General features: G+C 38.6%; 2 protein-coding genes across 41 annotated transcripts in view; one reads left to right on the plus strand and one right to left on the minus strand.

The window, feature by feature from the left end:
- Nucleotides 1-23,703, plus strand: part of MED12L (mediator complex subunit 12L) — a 354,400-nt gene that overhangs the window by 244,043 nt on the left and 86,654 nt on the right. For all 35 annotated transcript variants that reach the window (XR_014824163.1, XR_014824164.1, XR_014824168.1 and 32 more), the window contains one exon: nt 19,063-19,210. Coding sequence is in view for 26 of the 35 variants with exons in the window: in XM_084990033.1 (XP_084846159.1) it covers nt 19,063-19,210 (148 nt within the window). In the remaining 9 variants the exon portion in view is untranslated. The remainder of the gene's footprint in view (nt 1-19,062; nt 19,211-23,703) is intronic.
- The window catches only part of P2RY12 (purinergic receptor P2Y12), a 49,586-nt gene continuing 32,828 nt past the window's right edge, over nt 6,946-23,703 (minus strand). The window contains exons 1-4 of one of the 6 annotated variants that reach the window (XM_084987214.1): nt 18,801-18,993; nt 15,307-15,549; nt 11,042-11,120; nt 6,946-8,998 (exon numbers count right to left, since the gene is read on the minus strand). In XM_084987214.1, coding sequence (XP_084843340.1) covers nt 7,962-8,978 — 1,017 coding nt within the window. In that variant the 5' untranslated portion in view covers nt 8,979-8,998; nt 11,042-11,120; nt 15,307-15,549; nt 18,801-18,993 and the 3' untranslated portion in view covers nt 6,946-7,961. 6 annotated transcript variants of the gene reach the window in all.

Genomic DNA, 23,703 nt, shown 5'->3' on the forward strand with positions numbered 1-23,703 from the left:
GTCCATGGGTTTTGCAGGGATGATTAGGGTCATGCACTCCTAGGGCAGTGGGCGGAGGGCTCCACTCCAGCTTGTAGCCCCAAAAGGGTGGTCAGGGCCCACTTACTCCCAGGAGAGTGTGAGAGAGCCTGGTGCCTGCCCATGAGTCTGCAGGGGTGGCTGCTTCTGCACTTCCAAGACAGTGGGGATAGTGCCCAGTGCCCCCTCAGAGGTTTTGCAGGCATGGCTGGGGCTCACACAGTCCCAGGACAGCAGGGACAGAGCTTGGCACTTGCTTGCAGGTCTCCTATCTGTAGTCTGCCTCTGGAGCCCACTGTGGTGGAAATTTGCATCTACCCTCAGAATTTCTGTAAGCAGTGGATGTCCTGCTGCCCAAGAGCACTCACAGGGGAAGAAGCTCTTAAGGCAGTCTTGCCCCTCTCTTTTCATGCCCCAATAGTGGCAACTTGCCTGTCTGGTGGGACCAGGTTTCTTCTGAGTACACCCTCAGTTTTCACAGCCAGGCCTCTGCAGGCTGTCTCTGCATGGTCAACCCTGGGTGTCTCCCTGGGTCTGATTTCTGAAGCTTCAGCTCCCAGCCCCGACTGCAGTGATGAATGACGGTCTTAGGCTGGGCAGCACAGTGCAGTGGTGCTGACCTGTGCAGTTTACATTTTTTGCCTTTTGCAAACTGGTTGCTGTGCTCTTCTCCTAGGCTCTGAAGCTCACCCTCTGTTCAGGCTGAACCCCCCACCAGTGAGAAGATTTGCTAGGTAACGGGCACCATTTCTCCTTCACAGCTCCCTCCCTGAGTGCAGGCCTCATTCCAATTCCTTTCCCTCTTTATCTTTCTCTTTTTTTTTCTTTCTCCTTTTGTCCTACTGGATTTCATGTGGGTTTCCTTGCCCCTTTGGAAGTCTGAGGTCTTCTGTCAGTATTTGGTAGATGTTCCATGTGAATTGTGCCACTCGTAGATTTATTTTTAATATTTTTTTTGGTAGGAGGAGGTGCGTTCCATATCCTGCTCCTCTGCCATCTTGGTCCTGTCCTGGTTATGCTTATTTATGACTATGTCCTTGGCGTTAAAATCTCATCCAGCTGTTGTGACGTAATTTTGTGAAACTGGCAGACCTTTTTTTTTTCTTCTCTCGGCCAAAAGCCTCTCCACTGCTTATTCTGGGTATCTTTTCTTTTATATTTCACTGGAATTCAACTCATATGAACACCCTGTCCTGCCTTCCAATTCACTTTTTCCTCCAAGGGTGCTAACTGTGAAGTCTGCACTTCTGTCTCTGAGGGTTGCTGCCCATTGTGGCCTGAGCTCAGCGGGCCCACAGGGCCCAGGAAGCCAATCAGGAAGCCCCCATGCGGAGGCCCATAGCCACTCTTAGAATCTCTGAGATTAAATGATGTCTCTTCTAAGAGTTTAAGGCAGTTAGACCCAGATTTGGGGGGTTAGGATTCCAGAATCACCAATTATTGGGTTTGAGATAATAGACAAATGATTTAGTAGCTCTGTGTCTCCTTTTCCTCATCTGTGTAGTGGGTTTAATAAGAATATATCCCTGCGTGTTGAGAGGATGAAATGAGTACATAGAATAGAGCCGGCTACACATCAAGCACTAAAAAATGTTAACCACTCACTGTGAGTCAATTGCAAATTTAAATGGGGGTATACTATTAGAAAAGCCCCCTTAGAAATCTATTCTGATTTGCGATTGCATCCAAGTGCTGAAGACTTCAGGAATTTCACCAGTCAACCTTGGGCTAAGTTCTATAAAATTTTTGAAAGGATGTAATTGCTGCTTTTGTATAGAGAAAGTTGTTGTCTGTGAAAAAATGTTTCCCTGCCACATAGGTAAAGGGAAAGAGGAAATCAGGAAATCTTATGAGGGAATTGTGGAGTTCTTCATGGTGAGTTTCACTTCATATTTCTTGCTACACGTTTGTCCACAGAATTGAACCAGACTGTGGTTGGCTCTAATGAGAATTTTGGCTGCCGTTGCTGGAATTCTGAGAATAAAGATTTCATATCCTACTGGACATATTTTTGTGGCAATATGATACCTAAAAATTATGGTTGAAACTACCCATTAGGGGCACAGTTTGAAAAATTGGTGTTTGACCCAAATAAATCGATTCTTGGAAATACAGATTCTGGATTTTATCAGTGTTAACAGATTTGTTTGTTTGTTTACTTCATTAGAGAATAAATACAAGCAAGTTAAAAATTTAAGTTGAAGGATTAGACTTATGTAATTAAGTATAAATTTCCTGACCACTCCAAATCCATTACTTAGGTGAAGCTTTGGAATAGTTTCAATTTAAACAAAGGAAATGCTGTACAAGATAGTTTCATAATGTGAAAACTGGAAATCGCATTTTGGTAAAATTTCAAAATGCAAAAGTGTGGGAAACCTCAAAAGAGGAACTGATTTATGGTGCCATTTCTAGAGTTACAGAAGTGTCTTCTTTTAAATATGGTAGGTTTCAAAATGTTTGACCATAGTAAGTATCCTTTATGTCCATGTGCTTCATATCTATCAGCTACTGTCCCTTTGTTCACAGTGGTGCCGGTGCCAGAGAGGGGTGGGGTGGGGTGGGTGGTTCTTTCACCCTTGAAGGCATATCTGAGAGGCTCTGATGGGACAGGGGTGCTGCCTCAGGAGCCAGAGCGTCTGAGTTCAATTCCTTATTTTAGCTTTACTTTTCCCATGACTTTGGTCAAGTTATTTATGCTCTTTATGAACCCATTGCCCCGTCTTAACAATGAAAAGAAGAAATAGTGTTTGCTTGATAAGGTTGTTAAGGGGATAAAATGAGTGAATTGTTTGCCAAGTACTTTGAATAATGCCTGTCAAATGGTATGTGTTACTAAGTTTCTTTTTTAAATGAAAGTGAAATACCGTGTACACCTGTAGGGATAGTGCAGCAGCAACAGGAGAGAATAAAAAAAGGCAATTGAAAGTCCTAGAAATTATTCCAATTTGGTAAGCTCCTAAACTAAACATTTATTTTTTTACTTTTCTTTTTCTTTTTCTTTTTAGGGTCGCACCCAAGGCATATGGAGGTTCCCAGGCTAGGGGTTGAATCGGAGCTGTAGCCGCCCGCCTATACCACAGCCACAGTAATGCTGGATCTGAGCCTCGTCTGTGACCTATATCACAGCTCATGGCAATGCTGGATCTCCAAACCCACTGAGCGAAACCAGGAATCAAACCCACAACCTCATGGTTCCTAGTCAGTTTCGTTGACTGCTGAGCCACAGCGGTAACTCCTAAACTAAACATTTAAAATCTATCACACTCAAACAGAATTAATCAAAACCAATGAAATCATGCTAGCTGTACTGTTCTGATTGTGTGATCTTCCTTAATTCTTGTGACAGCCCATAGAGATCTGTCCCATTTTACAGACGAGAAAGTGGAAGCACAGAATTTAAGCATTTTGCCAAGTCCTGCAAACTAAAGCCTCCTGCAAAACTGCATAGCCTGGTTCCAGAGCTGCTGCTTGGATCCAGCCGCTCTCTCTTCTGACTGCAGAAGCCAGAGACAGGGTGAATGTGGAATTATTTAACAAATTCTGGAGTTTTTGAGCTGGGTGTTACTGAATGATGAGTGAGGAGGTACAATCAACTACAAAGTTTCACGGATTTATGGAACTCGTTGTCACAAAGTGAGATGCCAGGTTGAAAACATACATTTTTTCATACAGGAGATAATCAAATATATAATGAAAAGTCATAGAAATTAGAGGCCTGCCAAATGGGAATAGGTGAATTTTTGCATTTTTAGTCTCCCTAGGGATTTTCTTTTGGATCAGAGTTAACATTATAAAGATTTCTCTTGATGTGGTAACAAGTACCATATAAGTGATATGAGAAAGTATTTGCTTTGGTGTGGAATGAAAGTCAAAGTGAAAGCCTCACAGACGAGGCTTATACTTCCCATCAAAGGACAAAATGGAATTTTTTCATGTTATATGAAAGTGTTTAAAATCCCACACTGGATTAACCAAGTTGTCATAATGTCAAATAAATTATGCAATTTAGGGAGTTCCCACTGTGGCTCAGTGATTAAGTTGTCATAATGTCAAATAAATTATGCAATTTAGGGAGTTCCCACTGTGGCTCAGTGGCTATGAAGATGCAGGTTTGATCCCTGGCCTTGCTCAGAGGGTTAAGGATCCAGCGCTGCCATGAGTCGTGATGTAGGTTGCAGATGTGGCTCGGATCTGGCATTGCTGTGGTCGAGGCTGGCAGCTGCAGCTGTGATTTGCCCCCTAGCCTGGGAACTTCCATAGGCTGCAGGTGCAGCCCTCAAAAGAAAAAAAAATCTTGCCAGAAAGGAAGATTGTACCCATTTGTGGTCTCACTGAGTGGAATTATCCAATACTATTATTAAAAATATTTTAAATCAATTCTAAACTTATAAGTGAAACAAGCTATGTCATGTAAGTATAAATTTATTGGTTTATAGTGAGGGTATATATCTTTTCCTATTTTTATTGCCAAATTTGTGTTTCTCTTGAAAATTGATTCTTCTTGCCCTTTCCCCTCGGGGGGGGGGGGAATCAGACTTTTTCTTTATTTACTGGCTTATACGAGTATTTGTACACGTTTAGTTCCCATGTTGTCGTTGTATGGCCACCTTGGGTGTTACCAGCCAACAGTGATTACCTTGATCAACCACAGGAATCTATAAGTGTTTTCTGTTCAAAGCTGCTGACCCAGTGAACTGCAGGAAGAGAGGGTTCTTTTTCTTTGTTGGGCTTTTCTCCCTATTTTTAGAGTTCTAGTCCAGGGGTTGCCAATCTTCTAAAGAGCAAGTTAGTAAATACTTAGGTTTTGAGGCCATGTAGTCTCTGGCACCACTCCTCAATCCTGTTGTTCTAGCAGGATAGCAGCCATAGGTAAAACCTGAGTGGACATGGTTGTGTGTTAAGAAAACCTTATAGACACTGAAACTTGGATTTCGTATAACTTTAGTACAACATGAAATTCTGTTTTTCTTTTTTTCTCACAAGGATTTGGAAATGTAAAAACCATTCTTAGGTCACATGCTCCACAAAACAGGTGATGAGCTAGATTTGGCTTTCAGGCTAGAGTTTGTCACACTTGCATTTGACTGTTTATATCGGAAACTACTGAGAGAGGAGTTCCCATCGAGACGCAGTGGAAACGAATCCAACTGGGAACCGTGAGGTTGAGGGTTCGATCCCGGGCCTTGCTCAGTGGGTTAAGGATCCGGCGTTGCCTTGAGCTGTGGTGTAGGTCACAGACACAGCTTGGATCTGGCGTTGCTGTGGCTGTGGCATAGGTCGGCAGCTACAGCTCCAGTTAGACCCCTAGCCTGGGAACTTCCACATGCCTCGGGTGTGGCCCTAAAAGGACAAAAAGACCAAAAAAAAAAAAAAAAGCTACTGAGAGAAACTGCCAATTACCGTCATCCTTGGGACATGTTAGCCACCAAGACTGTGGGCAACACTGTATTTTGTTTGAATCATCTTCTGAAGCTGAGGCTACAGAATTTGGCATCTCTCTCACCCTCTTTGAAGTTATTGTGAAGTATGAGATGTATTGTGTATATTAAAATTCCCAAAGCTAGTGAAAGTGACATGTTCTATGTATAATGAATACTCTATACATATTGACCTCTCAGTCTGTCTTGAATGGATTCAGTTTGATGTTTGATATAGGAGTGTATGCTTCTAATGCCTTTGAATAGAGAATTGTCAACAGGGCATGATTTAGAGTTTAATATAAAGTATTCATATTATATGTAAAACAGATAATTCTAAACTTTTTACAGTTGTTTTTGTTTTTTTGTTTTTTGGCTGCAGCATGTAGCAGCTTGATGTTGGATCTCAGTTCCCAGACCAGGAATTGAATCTGGGCCACAACTGTAAAAGCACTAAATTCTAACTACCAGATCACCAGGAAACTCCCTACATTTTTTTTTTTTTTTTACAAAAATACTGTAATATCATTCACTTTTCTGTTTGTTTGTTTGTTTTTTTTTCTTTCTCTTGTGGAAATTGTCATCTCAATGGATTATTTTAATCCAAAATGAAAGATTACACAATGGGCAAAGACTCCCTGAATAATCTCCCAACACCTCACATGTCCCTGGCAGCATGACATACCAGCTTTAGTCCACTCTCTACCCCTGACTTGGCTGCGCTGAGGGGTGGATCTGCCCTTCATTTTTCCCATATGTGAAATAAGACATTCAAATTAGTTGATCCTTAGTTTCTTTTCCAGCTCAAACATCCTGGTATTCTTACAGAGCATGTTTACTCATATGATATTAGACTGAATTGCATTTTTCTGTGTGGCAGAAACAGCTCCTGCTGTTGCTTCCAACAGTATGTAAAAATACGCATTTGTTTTGACACGTCTCTGTGTGCATTTCCACTAACATCCAAAGCTCGATTGTGGAAGTACCAGAGAAGAAAATGTAGCCATCAGAATAGATACCATTTAGAGAGTTAAATGAATTCAACTTTGTGCTGAAATTTAACTCAGAACTTGTGGAGGGTTTGCTTAAAATCAATTATTGTTGGAGTTCAGTGAACTTCCTTTTACCTCAACCCACCCTTTTATTTCTTCTCACATTGTATTTAGATGTTGGTGTCTTGCCTTCTGTTTGAGAATCATCACATCTGAGGATCATAAATAATTGAAATAAATGATGTCAGCTTCCAAGTGTGTTGTGTATTTTGTTTATATTTTAAAAATGACTTGTGTGGAATGAGACTACGTTTTAAGTTATTTTTTTCATTCACATATGAACTAATTGATGTGAGATGTCACCTTCAAAAGAGATTCTGCCCAATAGAATGTAATAAAAAGGGTAGTGTTGGTAACTGTGCTTTCTTCATTGGGTTTGATGTTTGATATAGGAGTATATAATAGGAGATGAGTCATAATACCTAATATTTTCAAACAAAGAAATTCCAACAAAGTGTGTTTTAGAGTTTAATGTAATTTTTTTGACAAACGAAATGACAAAGAGGTAATTCCAAACATTTTCATCACTTTTTTGTTCATAGTTATACTGGACAAGTGCATCAACATATTTAATTTGATTTTTTTCATAAGGCAAGTGTGCATTTACCCAAGTCACAAATAGTTTCTAGAAGCTAGTTAATAAAAATAAGTATCAATGATGATACTGTATTTACTAAAGTTGTCAAAATATTAGTAGACTGGTTTCTCTGGTATTAAGGAAATACTCATAAGTTTTGAGTATTAGAATGTCATAAAATAACTTATTTTAATAACTTTGCTGCTTCTACTCTTTTTCTTGAGAAGGTAGTTTTTAAACCTCTATCTTCTTAGTGAAAAAAAAATTCAGTCTGATCAATTACCATTCAAATTAGTTTATCTCTTAAGTTTTTGCTTATAATTAAAAGTTAGTAGTTACTCTTCTTTGCACATCCCAGTTACTTAAATTTTTATAATGGGTAGTAGTGTTACAGTAGGCCAACATTTGGTTAAGGGACTGGGATATATATATGTGTGTTTGTGTGTGTGTGAGTGTGTGTGTGTAAGTATGTATAAGTACATATACATATATTAAGTATAATATATAGTCAAAAAGTTTTATCACATTTATTATTCTTAGTTGATTATAGCGTTGCGAGCAGTAATGTATTTAAAGAGTTACAGTAGATGTTATTATATCGTTGCCCATTTTTCTAAACCTCTGCATATGATGACTTCTGTGTAGTTTTGCTCATGGCGTGGTGATTGGTGCAGTTTGTTTTGCCGCACAGCTACATGTTAGGATACTTTTCTGCTTTTTAAGATCGCTTTCAGTATTGGACAAGTAAATGAAAGTTGCTTATGTAGTCTTCTATTACTTGTTTCAAAAGTTATTGTTACTAACTCAGCTCCTTCTTGGTATTAATATTTTCACATAGTGTTTGCCTTTTAGGAGTTCCAAACACTAATGGATTGAAATATTACCTCAGTTTGTTTACATTGGAGTCTCTTCACTTGGATCATCACCATCTTGTCCTTTTTTCCTATTTCGGTGGGTTGGGGATGATGCAGAATTGGAGCATTTCAGCATACTCATCAAGGAATTTTTGAAGGATTTGCAAAGGAAAAAGTAGATGAATGGATCCAGGCATGCATTTAGGGAAGTTAACCAGAGGGTACTCTCTTTCACATAGAACAGGGTATTCTCAGCAGAGCAGTCAAAGACATCCCGGGTTTGACTCAGGGTGTAAGGAATACGGGCAAAATGGAAAGGAACAAAACAAATAAGAAACACAGCAATGATAATGAAAACTTTGATGTTTACCTTTTTCTTGGGGACTTTGCCTACGCCCCTGGTTCTTACATATGACTTGTACAGTTCTTTTGTAATGAGCGTGTAGCATACAATGACAATTAGAAAATTAATCCAGAAAATGACTTGGCAGATGTAATTGACTATTTCATGCCAGACCAAACCAAACTCTGATTTTAGGAAAGAGCATTTCTTCACGTTGTCACTTGGCCGTCTGTTGGTCAGAATCATGTTAGGCAAGGAGAGTAAGAACATGAATGCCCAGATAACCACAGAGAGAATCTTGGCCCCCAGGAGATTGTTGGGGTTGGAGGTTTTAAATGGCCTGGTGGTTTTCTGGTAGCGATCGATGGTTATCAGTCCTAGGAATGAAATACTGATATACATTGTGAAGTAAAATATGACAGAAGTCACTTGGCACACAAAAGCTCTCAAGGGTCCTGTTCCCAGTTTGGCATCACTGAGGATTTTGAATGGAAAAGTCAGAATCATGAGAAGATCAGAAATGACTGTGTTCTTAAGGAAAATAATAAAGTTGGATTTACTGCGGATTTGAAAGAAAATTCTCATTGCCAGGCTATTTGTGATGAGTCCAACAAAAAACAGGACAGTATAGAGGAGCGGGAAGAGGACCTGGGTGATTTTGTAATCTCTGGTGCACAGGCTGCCATTCCCAGGCGCAGAGGTGAGGTTGTCCATGGCTTGTGTTTCTTTGCTCCCTAGAGAAGGAGGGAGGGGATGATTATTTTCAGTGCCAGAGAGCTGATTTTGCTCACATCTCTGCTTGTAACATTTTCGGACAGCTTCTCTAAAAATTGAGGTGTGGACGACTTTCTCTAAAAATTGAGGTGTCTGATCCTCATTGTGGCAGTTGGTAAGAACACAGAAAGTCAAATCTCTAAGTATTTCATGTTGGCAAATATCTCATCTGTGGCAAAGTAAAACAGTCTGAAGTACATTACATGAGGATATGGGTGGATACTTTGTATATATTTTTTGAATGTTTGCCTCATGATATTTTTGATCTTAGGCAAAAGTGCACATATGTAAAAATTAGAAGAGAAACATTTGGACTGTGCTTTATTCTTCTCCAGCTTCATTTCTGTGCCTTTTAACTTTTTTGTTTCTATTCACAGTCACTTTTCCTATTCCATCCATCCTCCTGGATTTCACTTACTCCAGTACCATCAAAGGGTTCTAAGGAGAAATGACTAACAATTGCCTATTAGAATTTTAAAGTAAAAAGTGAAAATAAATGTGTATAAAATCACTTGCAGAAATTTCGTAGTTAAATAAAAAGTAGAAAAAATTTTTTCCTTTATAATTGGAAGGTGTCTCTACCTCTGTATTGCTTGGTCATCTATTCAAAAATTGGCTTCACCAAGACTATTCTTTAGCGCCAAGTATTTTAGCCCATAGCTATCTCATTTCCAGCTTTGCTTAGTGTATTTTAAGGTTTTACATCCATTTCCTTGAATATCATTCTGTATAAATTTTTAAATGGTTAAAAAAAATAATGATAAGGAAATAGCTTCTATATATAGGCATCAGATGGCATTCCTCAAAACAGCCTGGGCATACTTTCTAGGTACATAGAAATATAATGTATTTTCTAGGTACATAGAAATACAATGTAGAATGTAGAAATGATAGTAAATATATAATAAATTATAGAAATTGTGAAATACCAAAACCTTGTCTTTATCTGGTTGCATAGGTTGCTATACCACAGTGGGCAACTGTAAAGGAAACTAACACTTAAATTGAATACATTATCTGACATCTTAAGTTTTGAAACTTCACATGAAATTTGTAAAATTTTAATTTATCAAAAACAAATGGAATTGATTCTACATAAAACACTGTTTCTAAATATGTCATAGTAATGTTAAAAGTACAAATACCTAAATTTTAAAAAAGCTTCCATTTAAAAGATTTAAATATGACAAATGTAGCACTAAGTTCCCCAAAATATCAATGGAATTCTTTTTTCCGTCCTTTAATTACTGAAAGTAAAACAAGTAAATATTCATGTCACAGTATGGCTTCAATTTTCAACACCTCCACACCTCTTTAACTTAAAAAATAATAATAATAAACAAATCCCAGTATTTGACACAAGAAGATTTAACCTTCCTTGCTCCTGTTATTTGTCTTTGTTTATTCCTTGATTGTCTTGAAAATTCTACTTAGGAAATGTTCATTTTGCATGGACTATAACTTATTAAATAAGTATTCTTGATATTGAGAATTTCGGCTCCCCCTGCGTATTATATAAATCTCATTTTACACTCGAGGTAAAATAAGTAAGGCCATTTGATTTTTATTTCCATGTTCTGAAAACTTTTTTTAATGAAGAAGTTAAGATTATCTGTAAAACCATTAATACAGCTCATATTTTAATTTATATTCCAAATAAGTACTTGCATTGATATTGTTATTAAAGGTTTCAACTTGAAGAAAACTTGAAAAAACTTTACACACACATCATAAGACAGATACATATACTTGTCAAACACTTCTAGGTGTAAATTTACCTGGTTCCTCTGTTGACTCTGAAGGATTTGAATATATCCAGTAAGTGGTAGTTAATACAGCCTGCAGAGTAGCGTCTGGTATTTTCCTTTTGTCCTAATCTGCCTTAGTTCAGCTCTTAACACTATTATGGAGAATCTGCTGAGCTTTCATCAGTAAGGTCTTGAGTGATCTAGAGAGAAATAGAAGGAGAGAGGAAGAGGACTGACTTTATAGTCAGAAATTACCTTCAAATGCTGTGGACCCAAAGCTCTCCAGACACTGTATTTCCGTCAGGCCGTTTTTAGGACTTCTGCTTTTATTTCCCTGGGAAATGTGGGGCAGGGTGGGTGAGAAGTCATCTTTTAAAAAGCAATTTAAAATCTTGTGGCTTTTTCCTGAAACCTGCCATAGAGTTGATGCTTTGTGCGTTCTTTGGGGTTATATCCCATGCAAATGATAAATCCAAGTTGAGATCAAGCCTTTCAACATCCACTTCCTAGAGAAGGTTACAGACTTGCTTCTCAGATAGCTGTTTACCTGAAAACATATTGTGTGCAACATTGGGTGATATATTGCCTTTTAACAAGTAATCACATTAACTCGAAATGTGTGCTTGTTGGGGATGTTAAGTCTCTTGCTCTTTGTTTTTTTCCTGGTTAATAATGTCATTATTTTAAATCTGTGTTTGATCAAGTCTTTGTAGGTGACACAGTTTCCTCCCATTAAAAATTTTAAGATTCTAAAATTACATTAGGAAAGAGAAACAGTTGTATCCATTACCAGGTTTATTACACAGTGCCTTTCATGCTTTTCTGGGCTAGAATTTAAACATAAAACAAATTACTATTATTTTTCTTTTGACTTTGTTTTTCTTTCAGGAAATAGAAAGGATTCTTATATCACTATTACCTTTATATAACTATTGTTGTGGTAACTCATGCACGTGTACACCCTCGCACAATATTTCAAACTATATGTTTGTGACCAGCAGATCCACTTGGGTAGGTGTCTTTGCTGTGAACATGTTTCAGTTATTTCTTCTGAATTTTGAGTGTGTCTGCATTTGTGTTTGTTAGATAATCTTCAACAATGGTTTTTAAAGTATGGAACAGCAGATCAGTGTAAATCGGGGAAGTCATGAGAAACGCACTTGCTTAAGCACCAGCATAGCCCCAGTGAAATCAGAAGCTCTGGGGTACACCCCTCCCCTGTAGTTTAATGAGCCTTCCAAGTGATACGCACAGACAGTAAAGTGTGAAGACCACTGATTTAAACCGTCTGAGAATTTTGTTGGCACTAAGAATGTAAAATCAAGCTAAGAGTTTAGGTGATTTCCAGTTGGAAATGTCCAGTCACATGATGGTCCCCATCTGTCCTCTATCTACAGTGGTCAGTTTGATCGTAAACTCTTGGAAAAGTAACATATTTGTCAGTTTGGAAACACAAAATACATTTTGATAAAACTTTTATACTACATGCTCTTCAGCCTAACAATAGCCAACATCTTATTTCTTATGTCATCATGAATTAACTCATGCTACAATCTCAGTTATTCTCTGAAGTATGCTTTTGTCTTATTTCCATTCTCTGGATGACTGAGGCGCAGAGCAGTGAAGTTAGAGACCCCATTCCCACCCAGGCTGTCTGATCCCAGAGCCTGCATCTGTGACCATTGTTTATAAAATCCTTCCCCATCTCATTGTCTCTGCAACCTCTCCCCAGGCCCCCACCCCCTCACTGAGGCCCAGGGGTGAGAGGTGGATGCTATGCTTGGAATGGCTGTACTTCCTTGAAGAAAATAGGAGTTATACTTGCCTTTACACCAGATTGTAAACTTGAAATGATGTTTGTGAAATGTTTCTAAAATCTTCTGATGAAAGGAGGTGTGTGGGGGAAAAAAATCATGATTATTTTCAACAAATCAACATGCCATACTAAAGGAACACTAATTCAGAGGACTTATATCATACTGCTTTATAGAGGATTTATATTTCCAAATTCCTAAAGAGCTTACAACCAGGGATGTGAGGGGTACGTGAAAGGTCTTGATATAAATTAACTTTCTCTGCCCTCTGATTTTAATTCCCAGCCACACCTGTCTGTGAAACTTCTGGTAGTATTTTCCCCTTGGAGGATGACTACCGATTACTATTTAGCCCAGTTGACCTGAATGTGACTGAAATCTTTGAGAAGTGTCTCAGGTTATATAAGTATGTTTTCATACACACAGAGGGAGGGGCAAGCATGCACTTCAGCCTCTTAGTGATTGACACCACCACCACATGCAGTTTGTGTTTGTATGGATTACCGTTGGGAACATGACTGGTTTTGACCGATAGGGTTATTGTCACCGATTGAGATGACTTTTAGGAAAGTGAGTTAATAGTATATACTCCAGAATTTTTACATGCAAGTGGTTTTATTGGTTTCTTACTGAAGGTGGTCTGTCTGCTTATCTGAAACTATGTATTTGCTTCAAATGGGATTACTGTGAACAGAGAGGGCTATGCCCTGAAGTGGTTAGGACCCTGTGGTCCTTGTGAAATCTGGTTGAGGCAGGAGGATGGCAAGGTAATGAAGCCATTGGATTAGCTCTCAAGCTATTTTAGTTCTAACAGTTTCTGGGTTTGAAATGCAGTCATGTTGACTTTAGTGAATGTTTTGATTAAGCATGTGCATTTTAGGATATTGCTAATGTCATCTAGCTTGGCTACCTGTTAGAGTACAGAAATTTAAGTTAGATGTAAGGTAAATTTCAGAAGTAAGGAGTCTTGGATATGTATATGTATATATTTGGTGATCCAGTTATTTGTCATCCTTGTCTTGAGTGTTTTGCTTGAAAGCAGAGGATTAGTATGTATAGTTTACCCACTTAAAAATCATTATGCCCCTAGGATGCTCTGAGTTTGTTGGATAAAGGCCTCATTTCTGCCATACTGTGGGCTTGAGGCTATTGAAGAGCAAAACATGCTTTTACACATCTAATTAAAGGAGTCTCTGATTTTCCTGATTTAGAAAAATTATTCCAGGTCAGATGTAGTTACTGATGAGAAGAAGCTGCTAATTTCCTGTTCCTTTTACACAGCCTCCTCATGCATGTGCACACCCATTCTCCACCCACCAGCTGAAGGCTTATTACTGATGTATCATTTATTTGAATATATTTTATTCTGGACGGAGTAATGTGGTACATTGAAAGTTTCAGCTAAAAGAAATAGTGATCGAAGGGGGAAGGAGAGTACAGTACCCACCTCTAATAATCTCCCCACCACAACACATCTTTGTGAGCACACACATGTTTTGGCAACATTTCTAATCACTTATTTTAAAGAAATGAATGTGGTTAATATCAGACTTAAGTTAACTCCAGGACACTTTGCTCAAGAGACATATTTTAATTGCTATAGTATAACAAGCCTTCCAGAGTTTTGGGATGTACATCCTCTATTTTTTTATTTTTTAATCATTATTATTATTTGGCTTTTTAGGGCCACATGTGCGGCATATGGAAGTTCACAGGCTGGGGTTTGAATCAGCTGCAGATGCTGCCCTATGCCCCAAATCCAAGCCACATCTGCAACCTACACCACAGCTCCTGATTTTTTGAAGTCGGTTAAGTCTTTATGAATGTGAGATACTAGCTGAAGAAATTAAATGATCTGGAAGATAAGATTTTCAGAATTCAGTTTACAAGGGAGGTGTTCTGTAAGGGAGGTGACCTGTTTTTGTTGGTTTGTTTGCTTTTTGTTTTGTCTTTTTAGGACTGCACCTGCTGCATATGGAAGTTCCCAGGCTAGGGGTTGAATCAGCGCTGCAGCTGCCAGCCTACACCTCAGCCACAGCAACAATAGACCTATGCCACAGCTTGTAGCCTGGGCAACTCAGGATCCTCGACTCATTGAGCAAGGCCAGGGATTGAATCACATCCTCAGAGAGACAATGTTGGGTCCTTAACCTGCTGAGCCACAGTGGGAACTTCTGGGAGGTGACTTGTTTTACCTAAGGACAGCAGCAGGCTAGTGTGAAAGGGGTACCTAGACTTCCATAGACTGTCCTATTGATTCTTTGTCCTGTCCAACAAATGTGCCCTTCAGGGTATCAATAAGAGAATAATTCTTTTGTACTGATCTTTAACAACTATGCAACTTGAGGGTGTTTTAACACCTAGATGAAGGAGTAGAACTCATTGATACCTTTGGGAATATTTGATCCATTTTCTGGCAGACCTTATTCTTACATGTAAATTGCTATTTGAAGACCTGTGCATTTTCTACAAGTACAAAAACTTGATGTTATAGGCTATTGTAAAGTAATTGTAAAATAATTGCTTTTAAAACATGTTTGCCTTTCCTCTTTGAAGATTAGTAACAGCTATCATGGTTTCCCCAAAATAATAACTGTTAGAAACACAGTCTTGACACCTTATATAGAGGTTGACCAGTGTCATTTCCGCCCCCCCAAAAAAACTGCATGCTTCTCTTGCGTTTTAATTCCATCCCCTTACTCTCACCTCACACTGCTTTGCTTCTGGCCAAATTCCCTGAACATAGCAGAGTCAATGAAGAAATACAAGCCTCCTCCGGTTCCTCATTTCTTCACCTCCAGATTTCCCTGTATTTTCACCAATTTCTTTCCTTTTTTCCTCTGTGATTAAGTAGAAGGATGTCCTTGTCTTTCTTTTGAAGTTAATCCAGACAAGAGGTCACTGTTGCCAATTTTCTTTGTCAGTTATCTGCCCTCCAATACGGATTTCCTTTATGGAGACACATTTGAAACACTACTTTGCAACAAGAATGTATCACTGATTATCCTAGTACAATGATCACTTTTCTCTAAACGATTATTGTTGTTTACACTCAACTGCTAGTAAATGTGGGTTAATTACTTCCTTCACTGTCTCAATTTCACCATCTGCTCTTACTTCAGTCTCCGGTTTCCTGCTTTCTGCCCCTACCACTCTAGAGAAACTTCTCTTTTGAGGTTCACCTGTTTGTTTGTTTGTTTAAAGAAAAAAGTCAGAGAAGCCAACATCCATTATGTTTTCTTACTGTATTCAACACTGTTGATGTTCCCTGTTGTTAACTGTCCCCGTCTCTCAACTATCTTGACCTTGACTTGTTTGCTTATTAATTATAGCAATGTGTGCATCATTTGATGGCTGATTTATCCCTTTCACTCTCTCAGCTCTCTTTTCCCCATGCCCTGCCAAAAAGAATATGAGGGTTTTGAACCCCTTCCAGTGACATATTGCTCTTAACCCTAAGCTGACACTTCTGCATTAGTCCTGTGTCCAACCACCTACTAGACATTTGTAATGTTTCCACTTACCCCTTGAATTCCTCTCACCTAAAGGTGAATTCATGAGCTCGCTGCCCTTATAACCTACACCCCCACCAACAAATTTTATCTAGTGGATCTATCTTGAAATCCAGTGAGATGCACATTCACGCAGATGTTGATCCTTTCCTAACTTTCTTCAGATACCTCTTGATTTTGCTTCTTACTTTTTATTCCCACCACTAAGACCTAGTTTACACCCAAAAACTTTTTAGTATGACTTTCTCTCTGCCCATCATTTCTCCTCTTCAATTTTGTCAACAGTAATCGGGTTAAGTTTCCTACAAAACTAGTTTTTGTTCTTCATCCTTACACCATTTTTTTGGTTACGTGTTTTTTCATTAATCCATTTCTTTATTCATTATTTCATGCAGTCAACAAATATTGAGTGCCTAGTCTGTGCCAATTAAGGAGAATGTAAGTGTGAATAAAGCAGTCCTGGGGTTCTCGCAAAATTGACGGTCTAGTGGGGAAGACAGACATTAAACAGATGACTAGAAAATAAGTGAATTACACTGTTATAAGTGCTCCAAAGGCTCTCCTGCCCACCCTTCCAGCACTGTGGTGGGGGCTTTCACTAAACTGAGTTTACAGAGGGAAGGACCAGATGCTGTCATCATGCATAGCATTTCCACAAGTACATTTGAGGCTGTTGAGAGTATTTCAGGTGGTGAGAGGAGCAACAGCAAAGAAAGGAAGTTGCCAGTGCCTCTGGGAAATGTTGAGTCCTGCAGCACAGGGTGGGTGGGATGCCTGCAGGGGAGACGTGGAGGTGCAGTAATACCATTGGACGGCAGGGGGCGCTGTGTCCGATCTGCATTTTACACTCATCTCAGTTCTCACCAAAACCTTACAAGAAAGGTAGTGTTAAGCGTTTTTCAGAGGAAGACTCTGAAAAAGGCTCACTGTGCAAGACTGTGGTGCTGGCAAGCATCCCACTCTGAACACAGTCCCAGCTTTCTCTTACCCTGAGCCTGGGCTGTAATTGGGACAGTGTGAAGCCATAGTACCCGGTGTATTTGTGATAAACACATGGATCTTTCCAGGATAGCTCCCCTTACCATCCCTTTTTGACCTCCAGGCTCTGCAGATGCTACGTGTATGATGCTGAATCAACACTCCTTAAAATCACGGACCTTCATCCTTGCATTTTCTCAGGGTTCTTCTACCTTGTCTTAAAGAGAATAGGTAGATAATCTATATACAGCTGTTGAATAACTTTGCTAACATCTTGCCATTACCCGTCACACAAAAGTTTGCATCAGAATCATTTGACAGTTGCCTTAACTGCATGACCTGCATCTGAGTTTTGTACAGTTTCCTCAGTGCCATCCTGTTCCCATTGTAGGGCTTATGTGTACACATCCTGCCAGATACAAAGTGTATCATTAGTGCTGTGTAACAACAACAAAAATTGGAGATTAACAAAGTGATTTAGTCATTGAAATATAGGGATTACTACTTATGTCAACTTTATCCTGTGTTTAGGTCTATCTTTTGAAACTTTGAGGGAGATTTGAAACTCAGGATATTAAATAACAGCTTCTAGAAAAGACTTGATCCTAGCTTTTTCTTTTTCTTTTTTTTTTTTCTTTTTAAGGGAGGCAGATTTACACACCTGAAATATTAATTATTTGAGGATGTGGTAGCAAGATAGATTGGCAGGGTATGCAAACATATGTTTCTGGTAGAATATTATAAAAAAGGAACCACCGCAAGAAGTGGTGCCTTGAGTGAAGGCAGTTGAGAGACAGAATGACAAGAGGAGACTAGGGGCAGAGACAGAGGAAACAGGCTCTTACATTAAAACTATAAGAAGCAAAATGCTACTTTGTGCAGAGTACACATGTGGAGTACTTCAAATTGAACATTGGAGTTCTCTAAGTCACAAGGATTTTGCTCGTTTTTTGTAGCCACCACTAATTTGTATGTACACAGTACAGTTCATCTTCCTGGGAACATAACTTTCCTCATGTGAGCCCTTTAGATAATGTTAGGAAGAGTAAGTACCTCACAGGGGCAAATGTGTATAAGTGGTAAGAAAAGGAGGTGAACTTAAAGATAGAGCTGGGAATTTTACTAAGAAGAAGGATGAGTATGGGCTCCAAGAGAGAAATTGAGGTAGAAAAATTCAAAACCAGGTGTAAGAAAGGATACATCTTGGACTATATAATGTTGGCTAAGGAGTGTTTTTAGAAGTGCATATGTTTTTAAGATGCTCTAAGTAATTAATTTCTTTTCCCCTGTGGGAAAAATAGTGCTTAAATTCACTGTGTCTGTGGGGCAGAGGTGCGGAGGTGGTCCAGAAAAGGATGGTGGTGTCAGAATGTATTTGCATTTCCATCTGTTTTCCTCACACCTAATGAGACCCATACTGTTTATTGTTTTGCCATTTGGAAAAAAATATACATGTTGGCAGCCATGTTGGAAGTCAAGGGAAGTTTTTTTTTTTGTTTTTGTTTTTTTTTTTTTTAAATAAAAGCACTTAAAGGATCCTAGCAAGATCTTTTTTTCTAAATACAAAATGTTTAATGATGCTGTATATATAAAGCCAAGATTACTAAGAAATAACATTTTCCATAGGGAAAAAATATAACTAGATAGTATGTAATATGATGTGAAATTAACATCATGTTAAATTTTAAACAATCAAGAGTCAAAACTTACTCTGTAAGGCACGCCCACATCAACTGCGTCTATTAAGCCTTCAGGTCAGTTGAAAATTTTTTTTTTTTTTTTTTTTTTAACTTTAGCAAGTTCCAAACTTGAAAGACAAGGGTGTTGCCAGTGGAGGTTGAGGTGAAATGAGAGGTAGGCGGGTTGCCACCACTGCACGAGCCAGCATGGAGGCGCTGCGGTTAGTGCATTTCATGTCCATGAACCCCATCCCTGTAAACAAGGGTTTCAAAATGCATTTTCTGTTTTTCAGGATGAATCTTCAAGTCATGAATGTAACCAGCGCACAATCCTTCTTTATGGAGTGGGCAAAGAGCGTGACGAAGCCAGGCATCAGCTGAAGAAGATTACCAAAGATATTTTGAAAATCCTAAATAAGAAGAGCACCACAGAGCCAGGGGGTAAAGCGCACTGATGCATTTGCCCCCATCATGCTGTCTGCTGTCTCCCCCCTTCAGCACAGTCTTTATCCAAGTCATTCTTGGTACTGTCAGCAAAGTGTTTCCTCTCCCCAATGACTGTCACATTGAAATATGAATAAGCACACTGAAATTTCATGGCCTTGGTTCCATTTATAGTAATCCTTGCATTAAAGTAGCACCTTCTTTAGGTAGATATAGGTGATTTTTATTTGCTCCTCCTTTTTTCAAATTTCCTAATTTTTTTCGTTTCTTTCTTTCTTTCTTTTTTTTTTTTTTTTTTTTTTTTTTTTTTTTTTTTTTGGTCTTTTTAGGGCCACACCCGTGGCATGTGGAAGTTCCCAGGCTAGGAGTCCAATAGGAGATGTAGTCGCTGGCCTGCACCACAGCCACAGCAATGCAGGATCTGAGCCGTGTCTGTGACCTACACCACAGCTCATGGCAGTGCCAGATCCTTAACCCACTGAGCAAGGCCAGGGATCGAACCCACAACCTCATGGATGTTAGTTGGGTTCGCTAACCCCTGAGCCACTAAGGGAACTCCCCAAAACTTCCTAAATTTTCTACAGTAGTCATAACATGAAGCACTGAAGAATGAGTTGGAAAACTCTTCTTCTGGACAAGGTTCATTTCCCCAATTATATTACTTTTCAAGTCTGTAGTTTGCTTTGGGTACTCATATTTATAGGATGATTAAAAATCATGATACTGTAGTGGCTGATCTTTCTTATGATATTCCGAAGAATGATTGTTCTAGGTAGTGGAGGATACCCACATCTCCAAAAGATTCGAGTAAAAAGGAAATTGGGTCTTTGCTCATTAATGCCAATACTTGTAATACTATGCCAATACTTGTAATACTCTTTACCCAAGCTTTTTTTTTTTTTTTTTTTTTTTTTTGTCTTTTTGCCTTTTTCTAGGGCTGCTCCCATGGCATATGGAGGTTCCCAGGCTATGGGTCTAATTGGAGCTGTAGCCATCAGCCTACACCACCGCAACTCAGGATCTGAGCCGTGTCTGCAACCTACACCACAGCTCATGGCAACGCCGGATTCTTAACCCACTGAGCAAGGCCAGGGATTGAACCCGCAACCTCATGGTTCCTAGTCGGATTTGTTAACCACTGCGCCACAACGGGAACTCCTCCCCAAGCTTTTTCCAGTGACGCTATGCCTTTATATTATGTCACTGCATTGCATAATTGGAATTTTGTAATTATCCATTTCACATTTGGCTAATTACTATTTTCAAAGTTTGTTTATTTTATTAGGCAGTCCTATGATTTAAAATATGATGTCATTGGGTATATTCCGCTACCACCCCTACTGTTTATTTCCCTATTACTTAAATAGTACAATGGGAAAAAAAGTTTGAATTTTCCTTATGCAAAGAGTACACTTCCTACACATGGCATAAACCACCTCCGGGAACCTCAACTTTGTTGTTCAGTACAAAATAAATAACTATTTTATGAACCTCTCCACAAGCGATCTGGTCTTTAAGACTTTAATTGGATGAATTACTAGAGGTGATCCATACTAGATCTTTCATGCAAAAAGATACAGGTATAACCAATGCCTATAGATTTCTTTCCTCTCCATCAGTTGTTATGCACATACAGAAATAAGGTATGAGGGTTTCAGTCTGAATAATGTCTGATGAACACAGTGGGAAGACTACCTTTGTATGATTTGCATCATATTCCCTAACTCCCTTCCGTGGTCACTTAAGGAGCTTGTGCTACACTGGCTCCATGGGCTTATGGAAGGGAAATGAAACCCTGTTGGTATTGGCCTGTCCTTGAGATTGAGGAGAGGGGAAGCAGTGCTCTAAGAGAAACTGTTGGTCTGTTTTAAGTTTCGAAGCCCTGCAGCTAGCTAGCAAAGGATGTTTGAAACTACTTTTCGCATATTGGGGAATGGAATGGGCACCAGCTCCTTTAGAAGGTTCAGTAATACCTGCTTCACCTAAATTAATTTTAGAGAGTCTTTCTAGCTCCTGTGAAAGTTTTGGGTTTTGGAAGGCTGAGAGGAGTGGGATGGGGAAGGAAGCAATGTGGTATCCTTTTCTGCTGAGTCTACTTCCTTTACAGAGAGTTTTTTTTAATGCCAGACTATTGTCTATCCTATCTTTGTTCCAGTCTCTTACATAGTCAGTTCTTGCTTGTGAACTCACCAGGAGACAGTTATTGTTGTTCCATGCTAATTTTGAGACAATGATAATAGCTGCACCACTGAGAGAGGGGCTTCTTCGGTGGAGATTTTTGTCTTTCCTACATTAGCTAAAATTCCTCAACCAGAAATAGGTTAATTTGGGATGTAGTGAGCTGCATTCTGATAAATAGTCCTAAGTTTAAATCTCTACTTAAAACCCAGTGTGCTGGTAAGGCAAGAAAACAGAGGTTTTACTAACGTGTATTTAATTTCTGGTAACACATAAAAACATGATTCTGAGGAACTTATTGGGAGTGCTCTCAGGTCAGCTAGGCCTTACGGCAGGTTGGGTGGTGGTGGGGATTTATAATCTAAAGTTGAATTAACATTTCTATTGAACATGGTCAAATCTCATTTTATGTTTACATTGAAGAGTCATCTTTGCTTGTCAGTGTTGTATCTTTTGAAAACATTAACAAAGCATACCATCACAGCAAAAGCCAAAACTTCAGGATTAGAGATTTTTTAAAAAGGAAATCCAAAATTAAGCAACAAGAGAGCCATAATACATGTTTTGAAAGCAAATTAACATAAAACAAATCTATGCATTATTAATTTGAAAGCAAATTAACAGAGGAATCTATGAATTATGGCTGTAGTGTTACTTATGTGGATGTCATTGAAATGAATATTCTCTGAGAACCATCACTAATTTCTTAGATTTTTCTTTCAAAGTGAGTGTAGATTGCCAAGATTCATTTGCATCTTTTTTATATGAGGCTATAAGAATTTGGCTATGTGTAAATAAATAGAGCCTATTTATGTAAACAAACCAAAAAAAAAAAAAAGGCATTTATGAACTCTAATGCTGCATCTACTTCCTCCAGTCTGTTACTTTTGCTTGTTTATTTGTTTTGGTCACAGGAAGGACAATAAATGCATTAATTTTGCTTGTAAAGCATATGGTACCTAAGACTTGCTGTAAACTTTCAGCCTGGGAACAATGCCATTAGTAAATGAAAAAGCAAAACTTGGATATTTTAAACATGCCCTTGAGGTGTGGGCAGCTATATTGAAGGCAAAATTCCACACACTTGTACCTTTAGACTAGGTACTGGAAAACAAATGGGTTTAAGGAACTTCTTAGTTCTTACTCTCTGCATTATATTCGGTGGTGTTTGGCAAAAGTGATATGCAATCTTATACCTTATGTTACTCAGAACCTTTTAAAGTCTAAGTTTGTTTGTTTCAGGAAGCAAAACAGCCTAGGTCTTCTGCTGGTCTTTTGCCTCTAAACCATAATTGCTTATTGTTGAAAGAGAAGTCTCTTTCCTTCTAACATTGTTTTCTGAAAACTTTACATTTGCAATTAGCAGGACCTTTGGGGTTTAGTGAAATTGTTCTTGTGTCTCTAATAGAAAAACATCTGTAAAATGACCTTTGATCTCTGAAATTAAACTTTCCCAAATAAGATGATGTGAGTGAGAGGGCTTTTGTCTCAGGAGCCTTTGAGTACTTAGGGTCAGAGTGTTGGAAATTATTATATTCTGTATAATCCAATATTTCCTTTCCGTTTTTATGCCCCGCCCTTTTTTTTTTGGCCTCGTCTGTGTCATTAGAAGCTCCCAGGTGAGGGATGGAACCCACACCACAGTAGGGACCCAAGATGCTACAGTGTCAACACTGGATCCTTAACCCACTGAGCCACAGGATGACTCCTTGTTTCTAGATTTTTGTTTGTAACACACAAATATATTAAAAAGATTTTAAAATAGGACCTCAGTATTTCTGGATCTTATCCTTAGAGCTATTAAAAGCAAGAGTCCCCCTGGGATGAGCTGTATTTATAATATTTCTTATTGGAATTTTCTTCAAACTTCTTCATGCTAAATTAATGTAGAGAGATTTAATACCTTCCTACCTAAAAAAGTTAGGGATTGTGTAAATTTCCTTTTTTACATACTAAACATTTGGGACTCTCCCAAGAAGATGCCAGTGAAACTTCCTATTACATCAGTGTGAGCCTGGGTGATTTTTTTTTTTTTTTTTTTTTTTTTTTTTTTTTTTTTGCCATTCATTGTTGATACTGAATTTAAAAAGTCAGTGGGTTAGAAATGTTTTTGGAGGGACTTCTCATTAATAGCCAAAATCTAGGCATAATACAGAAGTAGGATTTGTTGATTTTTTTAAAAAAATAAATAAACTTACAGCAACATGGATCCCTCTCACAAGCATCATATTTTTTAAAAAATTTTTTTTAAATTTTTTTTTAATATTTTTTTTTATTTTCCCGCTGTACAGCAAGGGGGTCAGTTTATCCTT

The sequence above is a fragment of the Sus scrofa genome, chromosome 13 (assembly GCF_054392235.1).
Source record: "Sus scrofa isolate SSC_HxYL_T2T_F1_AM1 chromosome 13, Sscrofa_HxYL_maternal_Yorkshire_Landrace_v2.0, whole genome shotgun sequence".
NCBI classification, from domain to species: Eukaryota; Metazoa; Chordata; class Mammalia; order Artiodactyla; family Suidae; genus Sus; species Sus scrofa.